At 40.8% G+C, this 23,913-nt stretch overlaps 1 protein-coding gene across 6 annotated transcripts in view; it reads right to left on the reverse strand.

Moving 5' to 3' along the window:
* Positions 1 to 23,913, reverse strand: part of FOXP4 (forkhead box P4) — a 196,369-nt gene that overhangs the window by 43,957 nt on the left and 128,499 nt on the right. For all 6 annotated transcript variants that reach the window (XM_061632295.1, XM_061632296.1, XM_061632298.1 and 3 more), the window contains 4 exons: positions 20,163 to 20,249; positions 10,257 to 10,407; positions 2,395 to 2,599; positions 542 to 646 (listed from right to left, as the gene is read on the reverse strand). In XM_061632295.1, the coding sequence (XP_061488279.1) occupies positions 542 to 646; positions 2,395 to 2,599; positions 10,257 to 10,407; positions 20,163 to 20,249 (548 nt within the window). The remainder of the gene's footprint in view (positions 1 to 541; positions 647 to 2,394; positions 2,600 to 10,256; positions 10,408 to 20,162; positions 20,250 to 23,913) is intronic.

Genomic DNA, 23,913 nt, shown 5'->3' on the forward strand with positions numbered 1-23,913 from the left:
GACAGCGGAGTTAATCAGTCAGTGACAGAGCCCACAAGCAGTGTCAGCAGGCTGCCGCGCTGCCATCTGTTTCTCTCTAGTTCTCCCCACCCACCCCCCTTTCCTTTTTCCTAACATGGACGAGCTATAAACTTTACTGGTCTGTCTCCTCTCTCCTCCAAAAGCCTTGTCATTACTGTAGGTCCCAGTCAGCTTCTTTTTCTCTAGCATAGTCTCCCTTGCAACCCCCTCACCCTTCCTTTTCCTATATACCCAATGGTGTCTGGCAGCTTTTGAAAGCTTCCCAATTATCACAATAAGTATGGGACAGCAACCTCCCTCTATTTTGAAAGAGAGGAATAGAGGGATCCAGCTCTATTTCACAGAAGGGGAAACTGAGGCAGAAGGACTGTGGTCTTTTTTTCTAAAAGTAGCAATGCAAGATGTCTCTTATTCAGTTTTAGGGATTGTGAGGGGGGGACTACCAATATTGTACACTACAGTTTGGGTTGAAGTACACAGAGCAACATGGAAAAGTCTTGCACAGAAGGAGGTCACCTACTTGACAAACTGTCCCAAGTCCTCACAAAGGGTTTCACAACCAGGCCACTTGCACTCTCCATGTCCATACAAAGGGTGAGAGCCAGAGGTCTCCTCATGAGAAGAGCTGCAAAGGAGAGGATAAAGAGGTAAAAAACATTACAACGGAGCTGTAAAAGGCAACTCTTGCCCAGCAGACTAGGAGTTCTAATGAAAAAATACACTGTACAGCTCATTTGCTTTGTCGGGTGAAAGAACACCTACATAGAGCATTTTAGGGGGATCAGACATGCTCATTCAGATCATCCAGTCTCCACAGAATTTACTCTGTGCATTGAGCAGATGTTGTCCCCACCCTTTCAACTGCATGACTAGCTTAGAACCATAGTTGTAGATACAGCCCAAAAGGATGTATTCTTGGTTCACATTTTAAATCCATCCTGCAGATGGATGCACATGAGTAATCTGTGGCACAAAATACCTTTTGTAACCAACTCTGGTTGGTGCACCAAATGTGGCCCTTTTGGAAAAATGTAATCTAGCCGCAAGTATCCATACCCTGGAATCATCCAGGTTAGATTTCTATAAAGTGCTACATGTTGAACTTCCTATGAAGGCTGCACTGAAACTGCAGTTGGTTTAAAACACAGATGTAAATTAACATATCCCTGGCTCCAAATTTCTTTCCAGACACAATTCAACTGCTGTTCTGAGCTATAAGGCTTTTAATGCTCTAGGACCAGAATATCTGAAGGACTACCTGCTCCCATGTGAATCTGCCAGATTAAATAGATATTTATATGAGGTCTGATTATGGGTTCCCTTATTTTCTGAGGTAACATGGGTTGTTATCAGGCTTTCTTGGTGTGGGCACCTCAACTGTGGAACTTTCTCCCCATAATCTTATGTCTGATACCTACTCTGCTAGCCCTTAGATATGCAGTAAAATATCCTGTTTCCCTTGAATTTAGTGGGGTTTAATACGACTGATTGTTTTAATCCACTGATGGATTTGATTTATTACATTTTAATATAGATTGCTCATCTGCTTCTATTTGATGCAGAACTTCCTCACTCTGCAGTGTATCTATGTTATGTTTCTTGCTGATTCTCGTTAGCCCACAAGGCTGGCAGAACTACAAACAGTGTACTTAGCACAGCTGCCTTCATCTCATCAACATGGTACCCTCCCAAGGGAAAGAGTCTCTACCTTTCTGCAGGATCTTGTTATGTTCCTAGCTGTCTGCTAGAGTATGAAAGTAGGAGTGTGGGAAGATCTTTACAGGACACTCCCCAACAGTGTAGCATCTAAGTCATTTTGCTAACAATGAATATTAAGAATTCTTATCTGGCCTTTGGGTTAAAGTGAAAAACTAAAGGCTGTGTCTATACTGGTGCCATAAAAAAGAGCATGGAAAGAGTCCCCATAACAGCAATGGGAACCATTGTACACAAACATTTGGAAAGACATCCATGTGGTTCCATTTTCCAATGGCTACCATGCTGCACATATAATTTATTAACTGGGCCTAAGTTGTAATTTATTGGGTCTGAACTGGAGTGGCCTATTTCCATATAGCAAATCCCTTCTGTTGTGACTTAAACAGCTCAATTTGTCACTGAAAGCAGGTACAATCACAAATTTGACTTCATATCCAGTAAACCAATACTGTGCCAAACAGCAGTGCACACAGTACTAGAGTCAAAGGTCAGAACAAAGCACAGATCTGAACACAAGAGACAAGAGTAGACTCTAGGGCCCTCCTAATCGTAAGTACAGAGTTTTACCCCAAGCCTTTGAGATAAATTCAACATCTTTCAAAAATTATCCATCTCATATTTACAAGGACCACATAAAGGCCCATCTGCTTCTACCTGTCCCTCCTTTGGGCGAGCATGGCGTTCTGTCCATTGGGGAGAGGGTGATGGGAAATTGGAGGAGAGACCTTGGCGGCCGAAAACGAGGTAGAATTGGAGGTGTTGGTGCTGAGGTCAAGTCCCTCTTGCTTGATACTGTCTTCTACAGGCTGAGTTGCAGCAACCTCTTTCCACAGCTGCTGAAGGTCTGAGGGACACACAGCTTCACCCATGTTGGAGAGAGCACAAAGAAGAAGCAGAAAGAGGAAGAGATTTTTTAAAAATTAAGAATCACAGATCTGCAGAACCCACACTAAGATGACACCAAAATCCATGAAGGTGTGGCTTCCTAGTTCAGTTTATTGACAAAAGAACTCATTGAGTCTTCAGGCTATGAAGAACTCTCCTCATTAACTATATATGTAACACTATTAATTGTGGCATTTGGTAAGCCAACAGAACTTAATGTCTTTTAGAGTAGGCATAGAATTGCTTCAGCCTTATGTGGTCTAGAGTCTCCATGGTCATGACAAGTTTTAAATTTATGATGTAAAATTACATTTTCATTGAAGGATTTCTTAACAATTAAAGGCATACCTAATCTGTGTTAGAGCTCCCAAGTACATACTATTGTTTATCAACATAATAAGGACTTTGGTTTGATATAGCAAGGCACATCTAGTCCACCATCTCAGCACTAGGTGGCCCACTAGAAATTGGCCAGCAATCCTCCAGTGCACTGCTGTTTATGTTCTGACCTTCCATGATGCAGAAACTGGATATTATACCACTTCTACTAAGAAGGGAAACTAAGCTAGAGGGATATATGCGTCAAACGTTCAGAATAACTTCATATTTGATTGTCTAAATATGTTGTTGTGTGATTTGACCTTTTTTATCTGCCTAAAGTCTCTAGGATGCGGTGGGCTAATTAGCATTATGAAATGAATAAAACTGAACAACAACACCAGTATCAACTGTAACAAGTTCAAGTTGCAGCACTCAGCAAGTTAATAGAAGATCCATGACTAGATCTTCCACATTGTTGATTTCAACTGCCCTCTACACCTGAAGTGGATTTGGTCTATGCTGCTGAGGTCCCCTTCATGTAATTTCCATGATCTAACCCCCCCTCCCCCTGTTATTTGTCCTATTGCAAAAAAAAAAAAAGGAGCAAGTACTTATATGATTTCCCTGTGCGACAAATAGCAGCTTGGGTTGGGGCTTCAAATTGGGGAAATGGTGCAAAGCTAATCCCTCCCTCCCTCAGTACTATGGACCCAATCCAATTTAGGATGGTTTGATGGGCCTGCTTTTAAAATTTAAAAACAAGTGATTGAGGGTTTGTGTACCATGCTATACTTCTTTTTTTGTATGCATATCACTTCAGTCCATATAAAATTGTCACACTTCTGTAGTGGTAATTTTCAAAATCATGCACACAGATTTGACACCATCAAATGCATCACCAACAGTATCAGATCAGTTTGGTGAACACATCCTATACATATAGGAAGGATGAGATGTGATATGAGGAAGCACACATAGGTGCGGCAGCTGTAGGATATAGAAAACAATGTCTGGTTCAGCATATCCATAGTTATTATTCTTGTCCCAAATGCAGCCATGCTATATGCCCTGCTAGAGCCAAAGCTTAAGCTTCCAGACATAGGCAACTGTCACTTTAGAATATGGGAACCATTCACACCTAACTATCTGAAAATTGATTCTATTCAATTTGTTTTCTTTTTGGCACACAGAATGCTGCAGGCAACCCTATACGGTTTCGGCCCAGTATATCTGAAGGAACGCCTCCAGAATCACCTATTGTGCCGCCGGTGAGAACAGCTAGGCTGGTACGGACCAGAGAGAGGGCATTCTCTGTTGTGGCCCCTACCCTCTGGAACTCTCTCCCTTTCGAGCTCAGACATGCTCCCTCCCTGTCCAGCTATCGCCGAGCCTTGAAGACCTGGCTGTTCAGGCAGGCCTACAAGATTGGGACAGATTAACTTATGTTACAATTGATTTAATGAATGGTTTTTTAGCTTAAAATTTGATTATGTTGATCTATATGTATTGTTTTTATTCTTGTTGTTCGTCGCCTAGAGTGTCCCTAACCCGGACAGATAGGCGGCTGAAAAATAAAATTTATTATTTATTTATTATTATTATTATTTTGCAGATTCCACTTGTTTCTTTCTCCTCTCTACTTCTATCAGCGATCAAATCTACATATTAAAGTTCAGTCTTTGCCCAGTTTCAAACTTCACCAAGATGCTTTTTTATCAGCTCAAAACCATCTTGACTCATGAGGTTAACTAGGAGTTTCCCCTTATTAAAAGTCTTTTTTTTTTTTACCAAAGCAACTCAGCTTCATAGATTCTTTGAATCTAGCTTGGTAGATGTCTGTAACTGGTTTTATACCTTTATTACAACTTTGGCACCTAAGACTGAGTTATACCCAAACACTGACGTCACTCATGAAACACGCTTTCCATATGGAAAAAGCACAGTGTATGCAGTTAGCTCCCCTTTTCGGATGCACACCTTAACGTGGTGACGGGGTTTGAGAGTGCTGAAGAAGCTAACAGCAATGCCGTCAGGAGTCTAGACCAAGAGGCTAGACTCCTAGCAGGGGCACCCATGGCGGAATGGTCAAAGCTGAGACACCAGACTAAGATGCATCCAAACTCAGAGGAAGGCAATGGTAAACCACCTCTGAAAACCTCTTACCACGAAAACCCTATGAACAGAGTATCCAAAATGCAACATGAGGTAGTGCTGGAAGGTGAGACCCCCAGGTCAGAAGGCACTCACCGAGCTACTGGGGAAGAACAAAGGACAAGTACGAGTAGCGCTGTGACTAATGACGCAGCTGGGTCAAAGCTGAAAGGAAGCCCAGAGGCTGACGCCCACAGATGCGAAAGGAGAGTACGGAGTTGTACAACGCACACAATAGGAACGTGGAATGTGAGAAGCATGAACCAGGGAAAGTTAGAAATTGTCAAGCAAGAAATGGAACGTATCAACATTATAATACTTGGCGTGAGTGAATTAAAATGGACTGGAATGGGACATTTTCAATCAGGCAACTACAAAATATTTTATACAGGAAATGAGAAATCAAGAAGAAACGGGGTTGCTTTAATAGTGAGAAGTGATGTAGCAAAAGCAATTAGGAGCTAAGGTCTGAGCGAGTGATATCAATGAGATTAAACGGGAAACCTATTAACATAACCATCATCCAAGTCTACGCTCCAACGTCAAATGCAGAAGAAGAAGAATTGGAGAGATTTTACGCAGAAGTGCAGGAGGAAATTGATCACACACCAAAACAAGATATGATGATAATCATGGGGGACTGGAATGCAAAAGCAGGGAACAGAGAAGAACTAGGAATTGTGGGGAAATGGGGCTTAGGAGACAGAAATGAAGCAGGAGAAAGACTTATTGAATTCTGTGAAGCCAAGGATTTGTTTCTTGCCAACACATTTTTTGAGCAACCAAAAAGATGACTGTACACGTGGACATCGCGAGATGGTCAATATAGGAATCAAATTGATTACATAATTGGAAACAGAAGATGGAGAAGTTCCATACTTTCTGCAAAAACAAGACCAGGAGCAGACTGTGGTACAGATCATGAACTGATTGTATCGAAAATCAGAGTAAAGCTAAAGAAGAACAACAAAGCACTCATAATGCCAAAACATAATTTAAATAACATCCAAGAAGAATATAAAGATCAGATAAGGAACAGGTTTGAGGCTTTAAACTTAGTTGACAGAGAACCAGAAGAACTATGGACTGAAGTCAGGGACATTATCAGGGAAGAATGCAAACAGACAATACTGCTAGTTAAAAAGAGAGAAAGACCTCAATGGATGACTGAAGAAACTCTTTAAATGGTTAAAGAGAGAAGGAAAGCAAAAGCAAAAGGAGATAGAAACATGGTCAGAACTCTAAATGCAACTATACAACAACTAGTACGTAGGGACAAAGAAAACTATTACAATAGTTATTGTATATAAATAGAAAAGGACAACAAAATGGGAAGAACAAGAGCCCTATTCCAAAAGATTAGAGAAATGAAAGGGAAATCTAAACCACGAGTAGGGATGTTGAATAATCAACAGGGGAACACACTGACTGACCGAGATGAAATAAAAGGAAGATGCAAGCAATACATTGAAGAATTCTATAAAAGAGATGCAAGGATGACAGATTCATTCATGGAGGAACCTTATGATGAAGAACCAGAAATTTTAGAATGTGAGGTGAAAGCTGCTCTTTTTCTTGGAAGAAACAAATTACCAGGAATAGATGGCATACCAATAGAGCTGCTACAAGCTACTGAGATGGAATCTGTCCAAATTTTGACAAAAATTTGTCAAGAAAAATGGAAAACTAAACAATGGCCCACAGACTGGAAGATTTCAATATATATCCCACTTCCAAAGGAAGGGGATCCCAGATAATGCAGTAATTATCGAACAATTGCCTTAATATCTCATACAAGTAAAGTAATGCTCAAGATTCTACAACAAAGTCTCTTATCATATATGGAGCAAGAAATGCCAGACGTCCAAGCTGGATTTAGAAAGGGAAGAGGTACCAGAGATCATATCGCAAACATACGTTGGATAATGGAACGGATCAAGGAATTTCAGAAGGAAATCACCCTGTGCTTTATAGATTACAGCAAAGCCTTTGACTGTGTAGATCATGAAAAACTATGGAATGCTTTAAAAGAAATGGGGGTGCTACAGCATCTGATTGTCCTAATGCGCAACCTATTCTCTGGACAAGAGGCTACTGTAAGGACAGAATATGGAGAAACCGATTGGTTCCCCATCGGAAAGAGTGTGAGACAGGGGTGTATTTTATCACCCTATTTGTTTAATCTGTACGCAGAACATATCATACGGAAAGCAGGATTGGACCAAGTTGAAGGAGGTGTGAAAACTGGAGAGAGAAACATCAATAATTTAAGATATGCAGACGATACCATACTACTAGCAGAAACCAGTAATGATTTGAAACTAATGCTGATTAAAGTTACAGAGGAAAGCACAAAAGCAGGACTACAGCTGAACGTCAAAAAGACTAAAGTAATGACAACAGAAGATTTATGTAACTTTACAGTTGACAATGAGGACATTGAACTTGTCAAGGATTATCAATACCTTGGCATAGTAACTAACCAAAATGGAGACAATAGTCAAGAAATCAGAAGAAGACTAGGACTGGGGAGGGCAGCGGTGAGAGAATTAGAAAAGGTCCTCAAATGCAATGACGTATCACTGAACACCAAAGTCAGGATCATTCAGACCATGGTATTCCTGACCTCTATGTATGGATGTGAAAGTTGGACAGTGAAAAAGGTGGGTAACAGAAAAATCAGCTCATTTGAAAAGTGGTGCTGGAGGAGAGCTTTGCGCATACCATGGACTGCGAAAAAGACAAATAGTTGGGTGTTAGAACAAATTAAACCAGAACTGTCACTAGAAGCTAAAATGATGAAACTGAGGTTATCACACTTTGGACACATCATGAGAAGACATGATTCACTAGAAAAGACAATAATGCTGGGGAAAACAGAAGGGAGTAGAAAAAGAGGAAGGCCAAAGAAGAGATGGATTGATTCCATAAAGGAAGCCACAGACCTGAACTTACAAGATCTGAACAGAGTGGTTCATGACAGATGCTGTTGGAGGTCGCTGATTCATAGGGTTGCCATAAGTCATAATTGACTTGAAGGCATATAACAACAACAACAAATGCAGTTAGCTTAAGAATCGGCCATGACATAGCTAAAATTCTGACTTGGCAGAAGATGGAAACTACCAAGTCGGCACGCTATTTTTGCACTTATTTTCTTATATATCCAATTCTATGTTATATTCAATTTTTCATGAACTGTTTTGCTTAAAATTATCTAGTTTTCTGTTGATTGTTAAATAACTCTGGCCTGGCAGCATGCCTTATCTGTGGGGCTGGAAAGATCCTTACTGTCAAAAAAAAAAAAAGAGGAAAAACAGAAGCAGACATTTAAACTTCAGTTTCAGTTGTAATGTGCATGTGTTTATAAATATGTTTATAGGTATATATGAAAGCTACTCTGGATTAAGTGGAAGTGTGGAAATTTGTTAAATTATTCACTTTCATGTTAAATGTCACCCCAAGACTTGATCTGAGCGAGTAAAGTACATTGGATCAATATCTATTCCAAAATTCATGGAGGCTGATGATAGCACTCTATAGGCGGGAGAAGGGAGGCTAAGGTTTGTTCAATGTTGCAGGGGGGTTGGTTTTGTTATGTCTGGAACTATACATCATAAGTATTTCAGGCAATAAATGGATTTCATACTAAAGAATGCATTTATTATTGTCTTTATTTGGCTAGTGAGATTAACACACTGCCTTTTAGATGGTTAGGTAGGTATACTGAACTTCAGAGCCACAGTACCAGCTAGAATGCTGTTCAGGAAGTAATTCTTAAAAACTAGCCTTTTATTACATATTTGAATTCAGTTACCCACAGGAAAATAGAAAGCTGCTTTATACCAGCCTGGTTCATATGCAACACTAAGCCAAACTATGGCTAAGTGTTAACAAGCAAGTGTACTGTTATACAGAGCAAAGCTAAGCCATGGTTTGTCTTAGTATTACATGTGAACCCGAGCACATGGTTTGTCTTGCTCCAAACCAACCACAAGCAGTAGGCATGGTTTGCTCTTGGCTCACTGTTTGTGGTTTGTCTGGAGCAAGACAAATCACAATCCTGGCTTAGCTCTGGTTACCATGGCACTAGCAGAACCAGGCGAGGAGTGAAACAGCTGCAATTTTCACTCTGTGCACTTCCACATTTTCTTGTTCATGCTTAGCCTTGGCTTAGCGTTATGTGTGAACTGGATCACATCATCAGTCAGTAGCAGCTCAATACAGTCTACACTAACTGGCAATGGTTTTCCAGGATTTCAGACAGCATATCTCCTTGCGCTACCTGGAGATACTGGAGATTGAACCTTTGACCTTCTTCATGCAAAGCATGTGCCCTACCAATGAGCCACACCCCATCCCCAAAGGATGGGTTTAGGCTCAGTTCTGACCATCACAATAAAATCAATCCAGGATGCCAGACTGAAATTTCAAGTCCAAACTCCTCTGTCCTTGGACATTCTGCTACAGAGCAAGTAGACTTGAACAGGTGGTGAGGGCAAGGGGGATGGGGGTGAAAGCAACTCCTGCTGTCAAGACTGAAGTGGAAAGAGAGGGGAACTCATTGGCAACACCTGAGCAACAATTTCAGTTTCCTCACCACCATCACTACATGAATTGCCTTTGATTGGACCTACCAATTCATGAGAATGGATCTCCAAATATTCAAAAAACCTCATTTAGCAAGAGTTAACCCAAGTTTATAAGTCTCAACTCTGCTGCTTTCCTTAAGGACTGCCTTTATGGAGAAAAGGGGCATAAGGTGTCTGCATCAAACCAAGCTACTTTTAATATACACCCCCCCCCTCCTGCAGACAGAAAGTAGCAGCATCATACTGGAGCTTCTGTCAGCAGGCAAGTCCTGTATTTTGCACTAGAAGTAAATATGAAATATTAGGCTCCACTTCTCTCCCATCAGCAGCAACACAGCTCCCAGATATTCCTTGAACATGAGGCAGATCAGGCACATTACATTCTTGTTCAATAAGGTGTTATTGATAACAAAACTGAAAGCATGCTAAATGCTAGGCCCCAAGTACACTGAAACAGCCAGCTCTTAAAAATTAACAGAAAACCAACTGGCTGTGCTAATTACTGCTCAGGGTGGATGGGTTACTCCCCTATAGGACACAAAGAGTAAGGAAGCTTATGTGCATTACCTTGTGGAAGAGTCTGCAGAGGAACGGTGCCTTGTCCTGGCTGTAAACTGACCAGCCCTTGTCGCTGGAGGTTTAACAGGTGCTGCTGCTGCAGCTGCTGCATTTGCAGTAGCTGTTGTTGGAATGCCAGCTGCTTATTCCCTAATGGCTGCTGGAAGACAAAAGGAAAAAATCAAAACGCATTATTTTCAACCCTGTAGCACAGGCCTTCCGGGATTCTCTAGGGTCTTGCAGAAGCAGCCCAATCCCAGCATCAGCCTTGCATGCAGCCAGCACAGCTCACAATCCTGATCTCTTGTCCTCAGTGGCCACACAGCATATAACCAAGACAGAAAGCCTTTGATCTATCATAGCAGCAGAACGAAGGGGGTGGGTGGCGGAAGAGAAGAGAGCGAACCTGCTTGGCAGAGCTGTGTAAAATGCTGAGTCTCTTTGCCAGATGAGCATTTCCACAAAGTCTGTGCATTTGAATCATGCATAAAGCAAGATAATTTCTATGTTTCTCAGTTGTATCTACCTATCCTAAACATATACACCAGTATCAATAGATTGAGTCCCTACAGGAAATACAAAGGGCTTGTAGTCATGAGTATGAGAGACTTTTAAAGGCAATTATTTGACTTTATGCAGTACCATACAGCCATCTGGGCCTTGCCTTCTCCTGAAACTGGAATATCTGGGATCTGGGGTCTCTTGTGGAGTCAAGGAATATTTTTTTTTTAAAGAAGCATTTATTAAAATGGCAAAAGGAAAGATACTCCAAAATGAACTTATTGTTTCTCTTGCCTCTCATAAGATTTTACACATAGAGAAAAAGGTAAGACAAATATGGGTGATAATTTACTAAAGGCTTTGCAGAATGTGTCACAACTGCTCATCATGATCTTCAGATTATAGGTAAGAAACAGAGTGTCAACCCAATGGAAAAAATAGAAGTTAAGCAGCAGAACCCATTTCAGTCTTCCAGAAATTAAGAGCTCTAAATGATCTTAAAATTCAAGTACTCTAGCAGACTAACTTGTGGGCCTAAACAATGACCCACTGACATCCGTGTACACCAACTCCAACAAGACGAGGCCCATGCTTTCATGAGGAGTTTGTGGCAAAGCCAAGAATAGAACTCTTTTCAAATTACTGAAGTAATTTAAAAGGGAAGCTCAAAAGACAAAATGAAAGGTGTAAATCCCAGTGCAAATGGTTTGAATATTATTATTAAATAATTTATGCAGTGACTTTCCTTAAACCTTTATTAAAGGTTTGTTTGGAAGTTGATTAGTCTCCACTGTTATCAGTAAGAAAATATTTAATAAAAAAATAACATTTTAAGCACTCCTGGTAACCTGATAAATTAGGAAGTCAGCATCGGCGCATTAAATTCCCTTTACGTGGCTTTTGTGGATCTCTCAATGGCCTTCGACTTAATAGATAGAGACCTTCTTTGGTCCAAGCTGGGCCAAACAAATGTGGATAAGAGGCTCCTTTGGTTAATAAAGGCATTGCACCAGGATAACTATCTGCAAGTACGCCTGGGACTTAGTGGAGCTCTCTCCTATCCAATCCCCGTGGGGAGTAAAACAGGGATGTGTATTAGCCCCCTTTCTATTTAATTTTTATATGAATGGGATAGTTCCCGCCCTATCTTCCCCAGCCCACTTTCCCCCTGCAGTTGGCGCCAGGAAAATTTCCATCCTGTCATATGCAGATGACCTAGCGCTACTGTCCATAACCGAAATCGGCATGAAAAGAGCATTATTGCGGCTGGCTGATTATTGCAAGGAACATTCCCTTGTGATAAACCACTCTAAAACCAAAATTTTGGTGTGTGGGAAGAATAGGAAGTCCACCCCTAGATGGCAAATAAATGGACAAAGGCTAGAGCAAGTTAGGTCCTTTAAATATCTGGGCCTACATTTTTAGCCACAACACCAATTGGAAGAAGCATTTTGACGAAACCAAACTCCTAAGTGTCAGAACCTGCGCCCAAATTCGCAGATTTTTTTACTCTCATGGGGGCCAACTGGTTAAACCTATGTTAAAAGTTTACCAAGCCAAAGTACTGCCAAAGATTCTCTATGGTGTAGAACTTTGGGGCTCGGCAGTCAAGTCGAAACTCGAGGTTCTCCAAAACTCTGTAGCGAAGCAGATCACCGGGCTTCCGCCTGGAGTGCCCTCACCCCACGTGAGAGCCGAGCTAGGCCTCCCCTCCTTGTCGGCCAGAGCCGATTTGGCCACATTGAGATTCTGGTGCAAAACCCTTTTAAGGATGATGCCACCATAGCCAGGCTCTGCTGGCAGGAGCAGCTTAAACTGGAGAGCCAACGCTACCAAGCCCTTTTGGCCGCATATGAACTCAACGGGGAGGATTTACTAACTCTCCCTCCCATTGCGCTCCGGAATCGAGTTTTTGATCTGGATGCAAACCAAGACAGGGCCACGATCGCTACCTCCCCCTTCTCTCCATGGTACCCAGACTTTAAGCCAAACCATGTTCTCTGTCAATATTTTGAGACAATTACGCACCCCCCCCCTCCGGAAAGCTTTTACGGAACTTCGGTTCCAAACAATGCCCTCAGCTTTCCTGGAAGGGCGATAACAGAAGATACCCCACTCTCAGCGGCTTTGTGTTTTAGGCTGTGGGGCAGTTGAGGACATTATTCATTATATGCTGCACTGCCCTTTATATGATGACCCCAGAAGAACATTTTTAGCTTCAATTATAAACTCTCACGGGGGCGGGCACCCCGGGGAATTAGTTAACATCCTTCTGGGTGACACAACTAGCTACATTACTCTGGCCGTAGCTAACTTTGCCTTTGCAGCTAAGAAACTGAGAGCCGCATACGCAGAAACCGTTCCGAGATAAAGCAGGAAAGAGTCTTTCTGCTTGCCTTGCGGCCTCTTGTGTAATATACCAAATTTTGTGCATCATGTATCTCCCTAAATCTTGTGTACTATGTACTCTTTTATGTTTAGTTTTAAGTCTTACCTTTTATCTGCATGCCATTGCAATGGCCTATGGCTGTAATGCAATAAACTAATACACACGATAACCAGTATGTTAATTGAATTAATTTAATAATGGCCAAGCAGTGGTGGGAAACCTCATCATACTTCACCAAGCAGAACAAAAGGATAAATTGTTTTAAATTTTTAAATTGTGTTTTAAATTGTTTTTAAAAGATGTGTTTTTAAATTTGTATATTTGTTTTAATGTTTTTAGTTACTGTAAACCGCCCAGAGAGCTTCAGCTATGGGGCGGTATATAAGTACAATAAATAAATAAATAAATAAATAAATAATGACACAGCCATGTTGTTGAATCTAAGCATTTTAGTCCAGTGCCTTGGATGAAAGGCCACCTGGGAACCCCATATATTGCCTTGAGTTCCATGACGGAAGAAAGGTGAGACAAAATGTACTAAATAACAATGCAGCTGCAATGAACATCCACAAACTCCCACACACACACACACACAAAATCCTGTCCAGAACCACAGGCAACATAACAGTCATAAACTTGTTAAAATTTTCCATTGGCATTTTAGGTTTCAGTATGCTATCACACGAAACATGCTATAAGAACCTCCTTGTAAGGGGCACTAAGACTCAATGACAAGTGCAATTTATAAATAAACGAATTTTAGAGGCAGAGACAGAGATCTACAGTATCACAAGTCCCGAGGGGGCCTTGGAGAAGCAAAAACTGGCAAAATATGGGAAAGATTCAAAACATCCATTCTGTCCTCCATCTAATCTTCAAAGCATTTGTTTGGTAGCTTTTTAAATAACAGAATACTATACATCATTGAACAGTATGAGCATATCAAGGCAAGTCCATTCATTTTCAATTTGGATAAAATTCCCAACTTATGAATCACCAGGGGCTCTGTCTCAGCTAAGGGGAATCAAAACTGGAAAGAGGCATCCCCCACAGACTGTACTGCAGGCAGAAAAGCAAGGAAGGGTGAGTCATTCATGTTAAAACATTTTTATGGGTGTGAGATGCACTCCGATGAGATGCACTCGGGGGCAGGAGGGAGGAGATCGTAGAGCCCTGTGTAAAAATCTACAGCAGCATTGCACTGACTACAGTTTGCTTTGTCCCTCCCTTGCTTCCTCCCTCCCTCCCTGGTACGCCGTTCTGTGAGCACAGGTTTCTGCCTGTTACATCAGAGCGGGAACACTGCCCCATTCACTCAACTTCCAGGCTGTAAAGCAGAAGGAAATTGGGAACGGATTAAGCCATTAGAATTTCCAGGGCATGTTGCATTCACTTCATAACTCAACAATACTTTGTATGTTTTTCATGCACTTGTCATGGAGCCCTAGCATCCTTTACAGCAGGTTCTGGGAGTCTGAGGGATAAAAGATGAGAACAAGGGAACTATAAGTAACCAGCAGGTGAAATAGCTGCAGCAGCATTGCTTCTCTACTGAAATGGGATCTCAAAGCACTGAAAACTGATAATCTGAAAAACTCGGGTGTGGTACAAGTGGGGATCAATAGAAGGTACATTTAAGTCTAAGGTCATATGAGTGCGTGCGGGAGCCTGGAAGAGAATCCAGCAGTGCAACTATGTGCCCTTAGAAAAATGGATTGTCGGGACATGTTTTGAGTGCAACACAGTAACTAAGGCACAAAAGCACCACTGAACTTACACTGAACTTACGCTGAACAGGGTGGTTTACAACAGATGCTGTTGGAGGTCGCTGATTCATAGGGTCACCATAAGTTGTAATCGACTTGAAGGCACATAACACACACACACAAAATGATTTGGGGATAGAACATATAATCATATAACGAGTTACCACCACTGGGAGAAGAGCTGGTTAAAATAGTTGCTTGAAGCTTACAGCTGGTTTTCTCTAAGTTTCTAACTTAGAAACTAACCTGCTTATAAGTCTCCAATTCAAGGTCACCAAGAACTCTCCTCCTCCTTGGAGTTCTTACTCACAAATATGTTCTAAAGTTGCTTTCCACACCATCAAAAATGGCAGGACAGGAGATACTCTTGCTTTGCCTCACAGTAGCAAGAGGCAACTGCAGAAGCATTGGGCACTGGGAAATTCTCCTGTACAAGCTCTATTGAAATGAATGGAAGTTGTGCAAGAATACTACTGTGCTCTTCTGCAGCTCCCATTCATTTCAGTGAGGCTTGCATATAAGAGTTTCCTCCTGGACTGTTCCCTTTGTCCATAATGAGCATGGGAGGGGAGCGAATCTGCCAGTAATGTGATATTACTATACTCTCTAGTACTGTTTTCGTTACTAGAGTAAGGAAAGGACTCATGACAAACACATTATATATTTAGTTTTTGGGAGTATAGCAAACACACCTGAAAGGGCCTCTTTGCACATGACCCAATATAATTTCTGACATCCACCAAGAATGCCCTCTTTTTGATACCATCTACTGATCAAGTTCAGACAGCAAAGGTGCTGTGAAGAGAAGCATTCTTGGTGGCTCCCCACCATCACCATTATGAAACTCACTTCAACTACAGATTCAACTCCAACTACAATCCAAGCCTGTTTCCTTTATGGTAGTGTAGCAAGAGCTACCTGTTTAGGGCTGGCCTCTGGGGTTTAAGTTAGGAAAGGGGGAGTAAATGTCAGTGAATTATTAATGTTCTGCTAGTCTGCTGGAGGATTATTTTTTGTTGTTGTCTTGTTGACTTTTGTTATTCACCCCAAATCGTTGGGAAGAGGAGAATTATCCATTTTAATATTCAAATACTGAATATTACTGAATGCAAGGCATAGTAATGCATGTAATGGAATTATTATTTCTGAGATAGTATCATTGGAAATTGAGTTCAGGTTACCCTTACAAGATACGAAAGTACACCAGGTCTAACAATGGGCACTGTATATGTAAAATGGCACTTTAGCCTTTCTTCCAGCCTACTTCTAATAAGCCACATTTCTCAAACATCTTTCCTTGATCACCAGGTACTACAATAATAGTTTCCTTCTGATGTTGCCTAGTAGTTCCCTCTCACCCTCCCCTGATGCGCTGCTGCCAGAGTCTGTGGTTTCTGTGGACACTTTCACTTTTGGAGGTCATCTGCTGCGTACTTTTGATAGAACCAATGAAGTATGAAGCTTATCGGCCCACAGATAAAAATCTTAAACACAAAGAAAGTAATTACTGAACCTTACTCTGCCAGTCACTAGCGCCCACTGGGCCTCTCCAATCATTCCTTCTTTCAGAGATGGGGGCACATGTGGAAGGTTTCCTGTTAGGGTGCAATCCCAAAATCCAACCCTGCCTCTTCCTGCTCCAACCTTTACACACTTGATCCCTGATCTTTTCCCTAGCGATGGGGTTTGAGTTCCTTAATGCATTTGTCTGCACTCTGTTTACATTAGACGCAGCTGAGTGGGTGCAGCTACTGGGGTAACAGGCACCGTCACTTTGATTTATGAGCACATCAAGAGGAGTTTCAGCGTGACACTCTGGACTGACAGGAGCACTTCATTAATCTGATGCCTAGGTTACTCGCTGGCCAATCTTCATTGCTGCCCCCTCCCAGATTAACCATGCAATGTCATTGGTACATGGGGCAACTGCCAGAGACGAGACTGTGTCTGAAAGCTTTTCTCCCACTCAAGTTTTCTGAAAGCACAAAAGGAACTAGGTTTTTAAGAACAGGAACAGCTGGCTTTGCATTCCAAATACAATACTAGAAGCAAGGTAACATTACTGGCCTGGGCACAATGTACACTTTGCCTACATTGGTGGTGATAGGACTAACTCACACATGCCAAAATAAAAATCATGTTCAACTAAAGGAAGTAGCACTTTGCATGACTGTTTTATAAACAAAAACAAAACAAAGCAGGTATTACAAAATGCATATGCTACTATCAGATTCAAAAGATCTGAGTTTGACTTTTTGCTGTGCTATTGGCTTGCAGTGTGTGTTTGGAGAACTAATTGGGATTTCTCATTTCCCAAGTGACTGATAGTAGCTGTATTTCTTCAGGACATTTGGGGCAGAGAGAATAAAGGTGCCAATTTCAAAAGTGCTGAGTTATTATGATAGTAGTTATCAGACACATTTATAGACAGATACAGAACAGAGCTAAGATGAAGTGTTTCACTCGTTTCAATAAAAGGAGGAAGAAAAGGTCAACCTGGCAATGGGCTCTGAACAGGCAAGTGCAGAGTTGGCACCTTGAGAGTCTTAGCTTTTATATATGTTGTTAGCCCATATCAATGCAAAACTAGGCTTGAAAGCATGCATATGATTCTTCATAAAATCTCACAACTTGGGAAGCTCAGAAGTAATTATGTAAGAATTCACATAAAATTTATGGGTATGATTCAGTTATGTGTAAAACACTTCCAAATCTCACTGATTTCAAGAGAAGAACCTTAAGCATGAGCTTGAATTCTCCCATTGAAATCAATAGGTCTTAAGAGGACTTAACTTTGACTGGATAGTGTTCAAAAAACAAATTTGTTTTCTAGTGGTATTAGGGCCAAGCCACACACGACACTGAGTTGTATGTAGTCCCTTCTCCTTTAAGAACAAAATCCAGCAATGGTGGCAGCAATCTGCCTTCAAATATCTGCAGCTTTTAAATTATTTTTCCTCCAGATATTTTCCTGCTGAAAATTGCACCCTTCCCCAAGATGCTCTTTTACCTGCAGGGGAAAAGATATAAGGTACATTTATTTCTCCCCCCCCCCCAGTCAAAAAAGGAGCTGGGATTTTCAACAGAAAAAAACCCCTGGAGGATGAGAAAAGGTTTAAAAAGCTATCTCTGCATTCTTTCCCCTTGTGTGCATCTTTGGAGGATGCATTTTGAGGAAGAAACTGTAGTGTGTGCATGCGCGTGCACACACACACATACACCTGCATGAGGGGAGAACTATATACAAATCACTATCGTTCAGTTTGGCCCTGAATTCCCATTCTAAGCCTGTGGTAGGAGGCTATCGATTTAAATCAACAAATAAGCCAGCAGAAACTTACACATACACTTAAAGTTAGAGAAAAAGCAGGTAACATCAGTGTTGTTTTAAACAACAGCAATTTACTGTTTTAGAGATTGTCTTAATCATCATAGGGCCAAAAAAGCCACCCCTTCATAAATCAAAGTCAAAGCTAGCTTAAGCTCTGGCTACTGGGCCAATATTTTACAGAGGCCAGTCTAAGGGCCTGTTTATACTTAAAGTGAACACATGGAGGCAGCTTTAAATCAGAGAGGTGTGTTTCTCCCGTTCTCAGTGTGACAGAAAGACTGGTAGAACTATTAAGAGAAAGGAGCAGGAAAGTGCCTTGTTTTCATAACAGCACTCTAGAACCTTTCAAAGCTGGCCTAAGCATATACAATCCCAGAAGTCAGAGGCTAACCTTTTTGGGGGGGCCATATGTACTAGTGTGCTGTGGCTAAATCGTATGGTGGCCATAACATGCAAACTAGTCCTTAATAGCATTAATAAACTATAAACCAAAGAGATCTGAGCTGTTGGTAATCTCAGTCATGCCAAATGGCTTTGTGCTTAAAGCTATTGCAACAGACAATGGAAGAAAACTAATAACAAAGATATTATAAGCAGTAAACATCATCTATGACATGAAAGGAATGATCAAAATCTATTCAGGGAGCATACAGAGCAGCACTGTATAACTTTATTATTATCTGAACTAGTGCCTTTAACAATCCAACACTAACTGGAGAACTTGAATATAAAGGGTGTCGATATGAGAGAGGGTCTTTTTGGTTGTGGCCCCTGGGTTATGGAATGCTTTCCAATGAGGCATTCCTAGAACAGTTTTAAACATTTTCAGTGCCAGAATAAGACTTTCCTCTTTTCCCAGCCAATTGATGGGTTGTGAGGGGTTGTGGCCCACATACTGCTGATGCTTTGCTGTTCTTGTGATTCTTGAGATTGTTTCATTAGTGTATTAATGATTACTATGTTTTTAACTCTGTATTTTTATTCTATTTTTTGCATTAGACAACTAATTAATAATATGATAATGATAAAAGTTAACCACGATAATTCACAACAAGCTGACATTCAAGGTGCCTCAGTAAGTAGTGGGGTAAATAATCTCCATCTAATATCAAAAAAAATTCACATAAGGATTTTGCCTACACAGAAGTGTAGGAACTCAATATATTTGAGTCAGTTTCAACTTGACCTTGCACAAACCTGTGTATAAAATGCTAAAATCACTTGTGGCGTCTAGAATTTTAATTCTCTGGCCCAAACACAAGACAGTTAACAACGCAAACATATGGTTAAATAAGTTCATTGGGGAATAGTTAGGAGTACTTTAAGATGTTTGAATCCTAGAAACTATTATTTCCTAGAACTAACAGGTAGCCCACAAAAAAATTCTGCCTGTTGTGCTATTGTGACAAGCATATCAGATTTTCCAGATTATCATACACTGTAACATGTGCTTGTGAGGCAACAGCACAACTGCCAAGAATGCTTTCACAGCACTCAGTATTATGATGTTGATTCTGGCAGGAGTGCTAATAGCAGGGATGCTGCAAATATCTATGATTTTAGATTCCTGAAGTGAAAATCATATATTTGCAGTTGCAGGTAAGTGTCTTGAACAAGCAACAGGTTTCCAAACAATTACCGAGTATCCATCAGATTTTTTAAAAAAGAGTTTTTTTAAAAAGCATAGTTAAATTAAGCCTGTTGTATACAAAAAGGAAAGATAGTCTGTTTTTTCCTTTCAAATAGGAAAGGATACACAACTGGCCAGTCTGTTCTTTAAATAAGGAATAATGTACAATTCTCCTACCATCCCCAGAAGAACTTTCTGGTTTTTTTTCCCCTTATGAACAAGGGGGGGGGGTCTTTATTTTCTAAAGAAGTGTTCATGCAAACTGCAATGTATTTATGTGCCTAGAGGCCAAACTTACCTCTTTGGCTTGCTGCTTTCCAGCCTGCTGCTGAGTCAGTAGCTGCAGATGAAGTTGCTCCTGCTGCTTCTTGTAGTATTCCTGCAGCTGAGGAACAGGCATGAGAGAATACAGACAATAAATGAGACATTAAGTTACTTGTTTGCATATCACTTTAAACTATAGTTAAACTTAACTATAGTTTATGCTTGTGCATGCTGCTGAAACTGAGGGCGCTTCACACCTCCCCTACTCCTTGGTTACAACACTTGGTTTGTTTGGAGAAAAACTATTCAGCAGCATACACTAGCATACTGCATATCCACTTTAAAACCATAGCCTTGTTTAACTATGGTTTAAAGTGGTGTTTGAACCAGATCAGCGTTTGAGAAGATAGCACATAGTGATTGAGAATTATATATCAGGGCCTTGCAATCATCTACAATGTTAGAACATTGTCAAAGTATTGCATGTATGGTTGTCATTATTGAAACAGGTCAAAGAAGTAGCTGCAAGATTAAGTGAAATGAACAGAGTCAAACAAGGAGTGTGTGGAAGAAAGCTGTTTGATTACTTTACAGTTCATTCATCCTCACAAAGATCATTTGAAGGTCATTGTCATTCCCCATTTTATGAATGGCAAGCAGAGGTTGATATTAACTTGCTTAAGAAACCCAGAGACATCTCTCTCTTGCTCTTTTCACTGGATTACACTGGGACTTAGAGAACTCTCCTTCAGATCCCCTAGCACTCCACACTACTATGGTGTCATGTGGTTAAGAATTGTGAAATTATCTGCAAGCACTGTATTGGAATGCTTAGAGTTCCTCCACAAGCAAACTCCTGAGCTTTGTGAATTTTATCATGCACACTACTTAAACTAGGCTCTCCCTTCTATGTGTGCAACACCCACAGTTAGGCACATTTAACTCCATAAGGTTCAGCATTGAATCATCATTTACAGCAGGATCTGATGGTTTTGTGGGCTACTTTCCTGCTTATGCAGAAACAGAGAAGACAGAAACAGCCTTTCTGCAGTGCCCGCCCGGCCTTGTCTCCCGTAGAGAGGGCGAAAAAAAACCCCTAAAGTAACATGATGAAGAAATCCTCCTTCCGAACCACTTCTTCAGGCCCCATCCGCACCTTCAGCAGCCGCTCCTATAGCAGGTTTGGAGGCGGCGGCAGCGCCAGCAGCTTCCGAGGGTCCTCCGTCGGTGGCGGCATGGGGGGTATCACGGCCGTCAGTGTGAACAAGAGCCTGCTGGCACCGCTCAACTTGGAGATCGACCCCACCATCCAGCAAGTGAGGACCAAAGAAAAAGAGGAGATCAAGACTCTCAACAACAAGTTCGCCAACTTGATTGACAAGGTTCGCTTCCTAGAGCAGCAGAATAAAATGCTGGATACCAAATGGAGTCTCCTGCAGAATCAGAAAACCACCCGAAGCAACATGGACAGTATGTTTGAGGCCTACATCAACAACCTGCACCGGCAGCTGGACGGCTTGGGGCAGGAGAGAGCAAGGCTGGATGCTGAGTTGGCCAACATGCAAGGCCTTGTAGAAGAATTCAAGACTAAGTATGAAGATGAAATCAACCATCGTACTGAGAAGGAGAATGATTTTGTCCTTTTGAAGAAGGATGTGGATGAGGCCTACATGAACAAGATTGAGCTGGAGTCCTGTCTGGCATGCCTGACTGACGAGATCAACTTCCTGAGGCAGCTGTATGATGAGGAGCTGCGTGTAATGCAGTCTCAGATCAATGACACTTCTGTGGTCTTGTCCATGGATAACAACCGCAGCCTGGACTTGGATGGCATCATTGCCGAGGTCAAAGCACAGTATGAAGACATTGCTGCCAAGAGCCGGGCTGAAGCAGAGAGCATGTACCAGATCAAGGTGAGCCACCACCCCCTGCACACATGCACCTGGTTTACTACTGGGTGATGAGGGCTGGGCTGGGTTGGTGAGAGTCGCCACTCATTCTTCATTTTACATTTAAATAGTACATTTTAATGTGTACTATTAATATTTATTGATGTATTTTGCTGCTATTTTGATTATTTTTGTTTGATTCCATTGTACTATTGTATTTATATATTCTCTGATTGTTTTATTATTATGTACACCGCCCAGAGAGCCCTTGGGCTTAGGGCGGTATATAAATTAAATAAATAAATAAATAAATAAATATGGCAAGTGCAGATACTTTGTTTACTGGAGAGAGGAAGAAGGACAGGGAAATTATTTGTCCCAAAGTAAAGAACTTGAAACAGATAGCCAAACATAATGTTTTTCTAGAAGGTGTGGCAAATGCATGTAAAAAAATTAAATAATTAAATCAAAAGGAGAATTCCCAGAACTCGAGGAATATGACTCACTAACAGGCTAAATTACATGAGACACAGACTATAACCTCTTCCTGTCCATCACTACACTATTTGGGGAAAGAGAAACGGAGGAAAGGGGGAGAGGAAGAGAACTGTGTATTTTTTGTGTCTTGTACAGACAGAGATTCATTGGGTTAGTGTTGAATGAGTTATTCCACAGCCTATTTAATCTGAACCATAGACATATGTCAATATAGATATTCCCTACTATATCAAATAATTTGTCTCTTATTTGGTTATGCATTATATTAATGTTTAGCATTCCAACTATAAGGATTTCCCCCCTCATTCACATTATCCTTAATTCTCACCTTGTTCACTTGGTTTACCCCCATGTGTTAATTACTTTCTAAGGGTATTTTCACACATGACACTAATAGTGTCTCTGAGCTCTAGCACTATTTGTGTGCAAATGTTATTATCAAACAGTAAAGTCACAGAAGAAAATCATTTCTTCTAGCCAAGATAAATTTTACATTTGCATTAGATACAAAAAAGGTAGAGCTGTTATTTATTTTGCTTATTAAAACATTAGCATTGTGTCTTTAAGCCTAAAGAAATCTTTCCGGTTGTAACAAAATTTAAAGACGCATAATTCCAAAAGTAAATAAAACAAAATGGCAGCACACACCCAGAAACCAATCCATTAAATTAATAGGAAAAGCAACTTTTTTTTGGCCCAAACTCAGAGTTTCAAAGGCTTTCTAAAAAAAACCACCAGGCCCTTGTCTGGTGTCTGAAGATCAGCAGAGAGTAGGAAGAGCAATTTATACCGTGCCAAATGCACTTGACACTTTACAAAGATTCATAGGTCTCTGCCTCCAAGAAACTTACAATGACAGTGGGGAAGGCAGGCAAGGTTGCAAGGGGAGAGAGAAGCAAAGGGTGAATGAAAGTGAGTATGTCAAAAGCATTTGTTACATTTGTATACTACTGTGTCTTGTATACTCTCTGCAAGTTGCCCAGTTCTTAAAGTTGTAAATACTCTTAAACAGACATTTCCTTTCAATCTTATGAGAATAAACAGCCGTGCCCTGAAACTACTAGCCATTGTTTCTGGATGTCCTGGGCCCTTTACTGTATCTAAACAGATGGGTGGGCTACAATCAGTAAAAGTCTAGGATTATTAGCTGTGTAGCTAAAATTCTTTAAAAAAATTATATAGAGTATATTTTTCAAGATAGTATAAATGCTCCATTTACTTGTCAATTAACATGTTTTAGTAATTATAGTAACCAATTAGTACCAACAAAAACTTGACCTAAATCAATTATTATGTCTTCCTCTTTTGTCTTTTTTTTTTGTCTTGATGATTTTAAATCTCCTTGTTTTAACCTAGCCTAAGCTGAATGCAGGATAATAAGCTTGTTTAATTCAATGT

The sequence above is a fragment of the Rhineura floridana genome, chromosome 6 (genome assembly GCF_030035675.1).
Source record: "Rhineura floridana isolate rRhiFlo1 chromosome 6, rRhiFlo1.hap2, whole genome shotgun sequence".
NCBI lineage: Eukaryota > Metazoa > Chordata > Lepidosauria > Squamata > Rhineuridae > Rhineura > Rhineura floridana.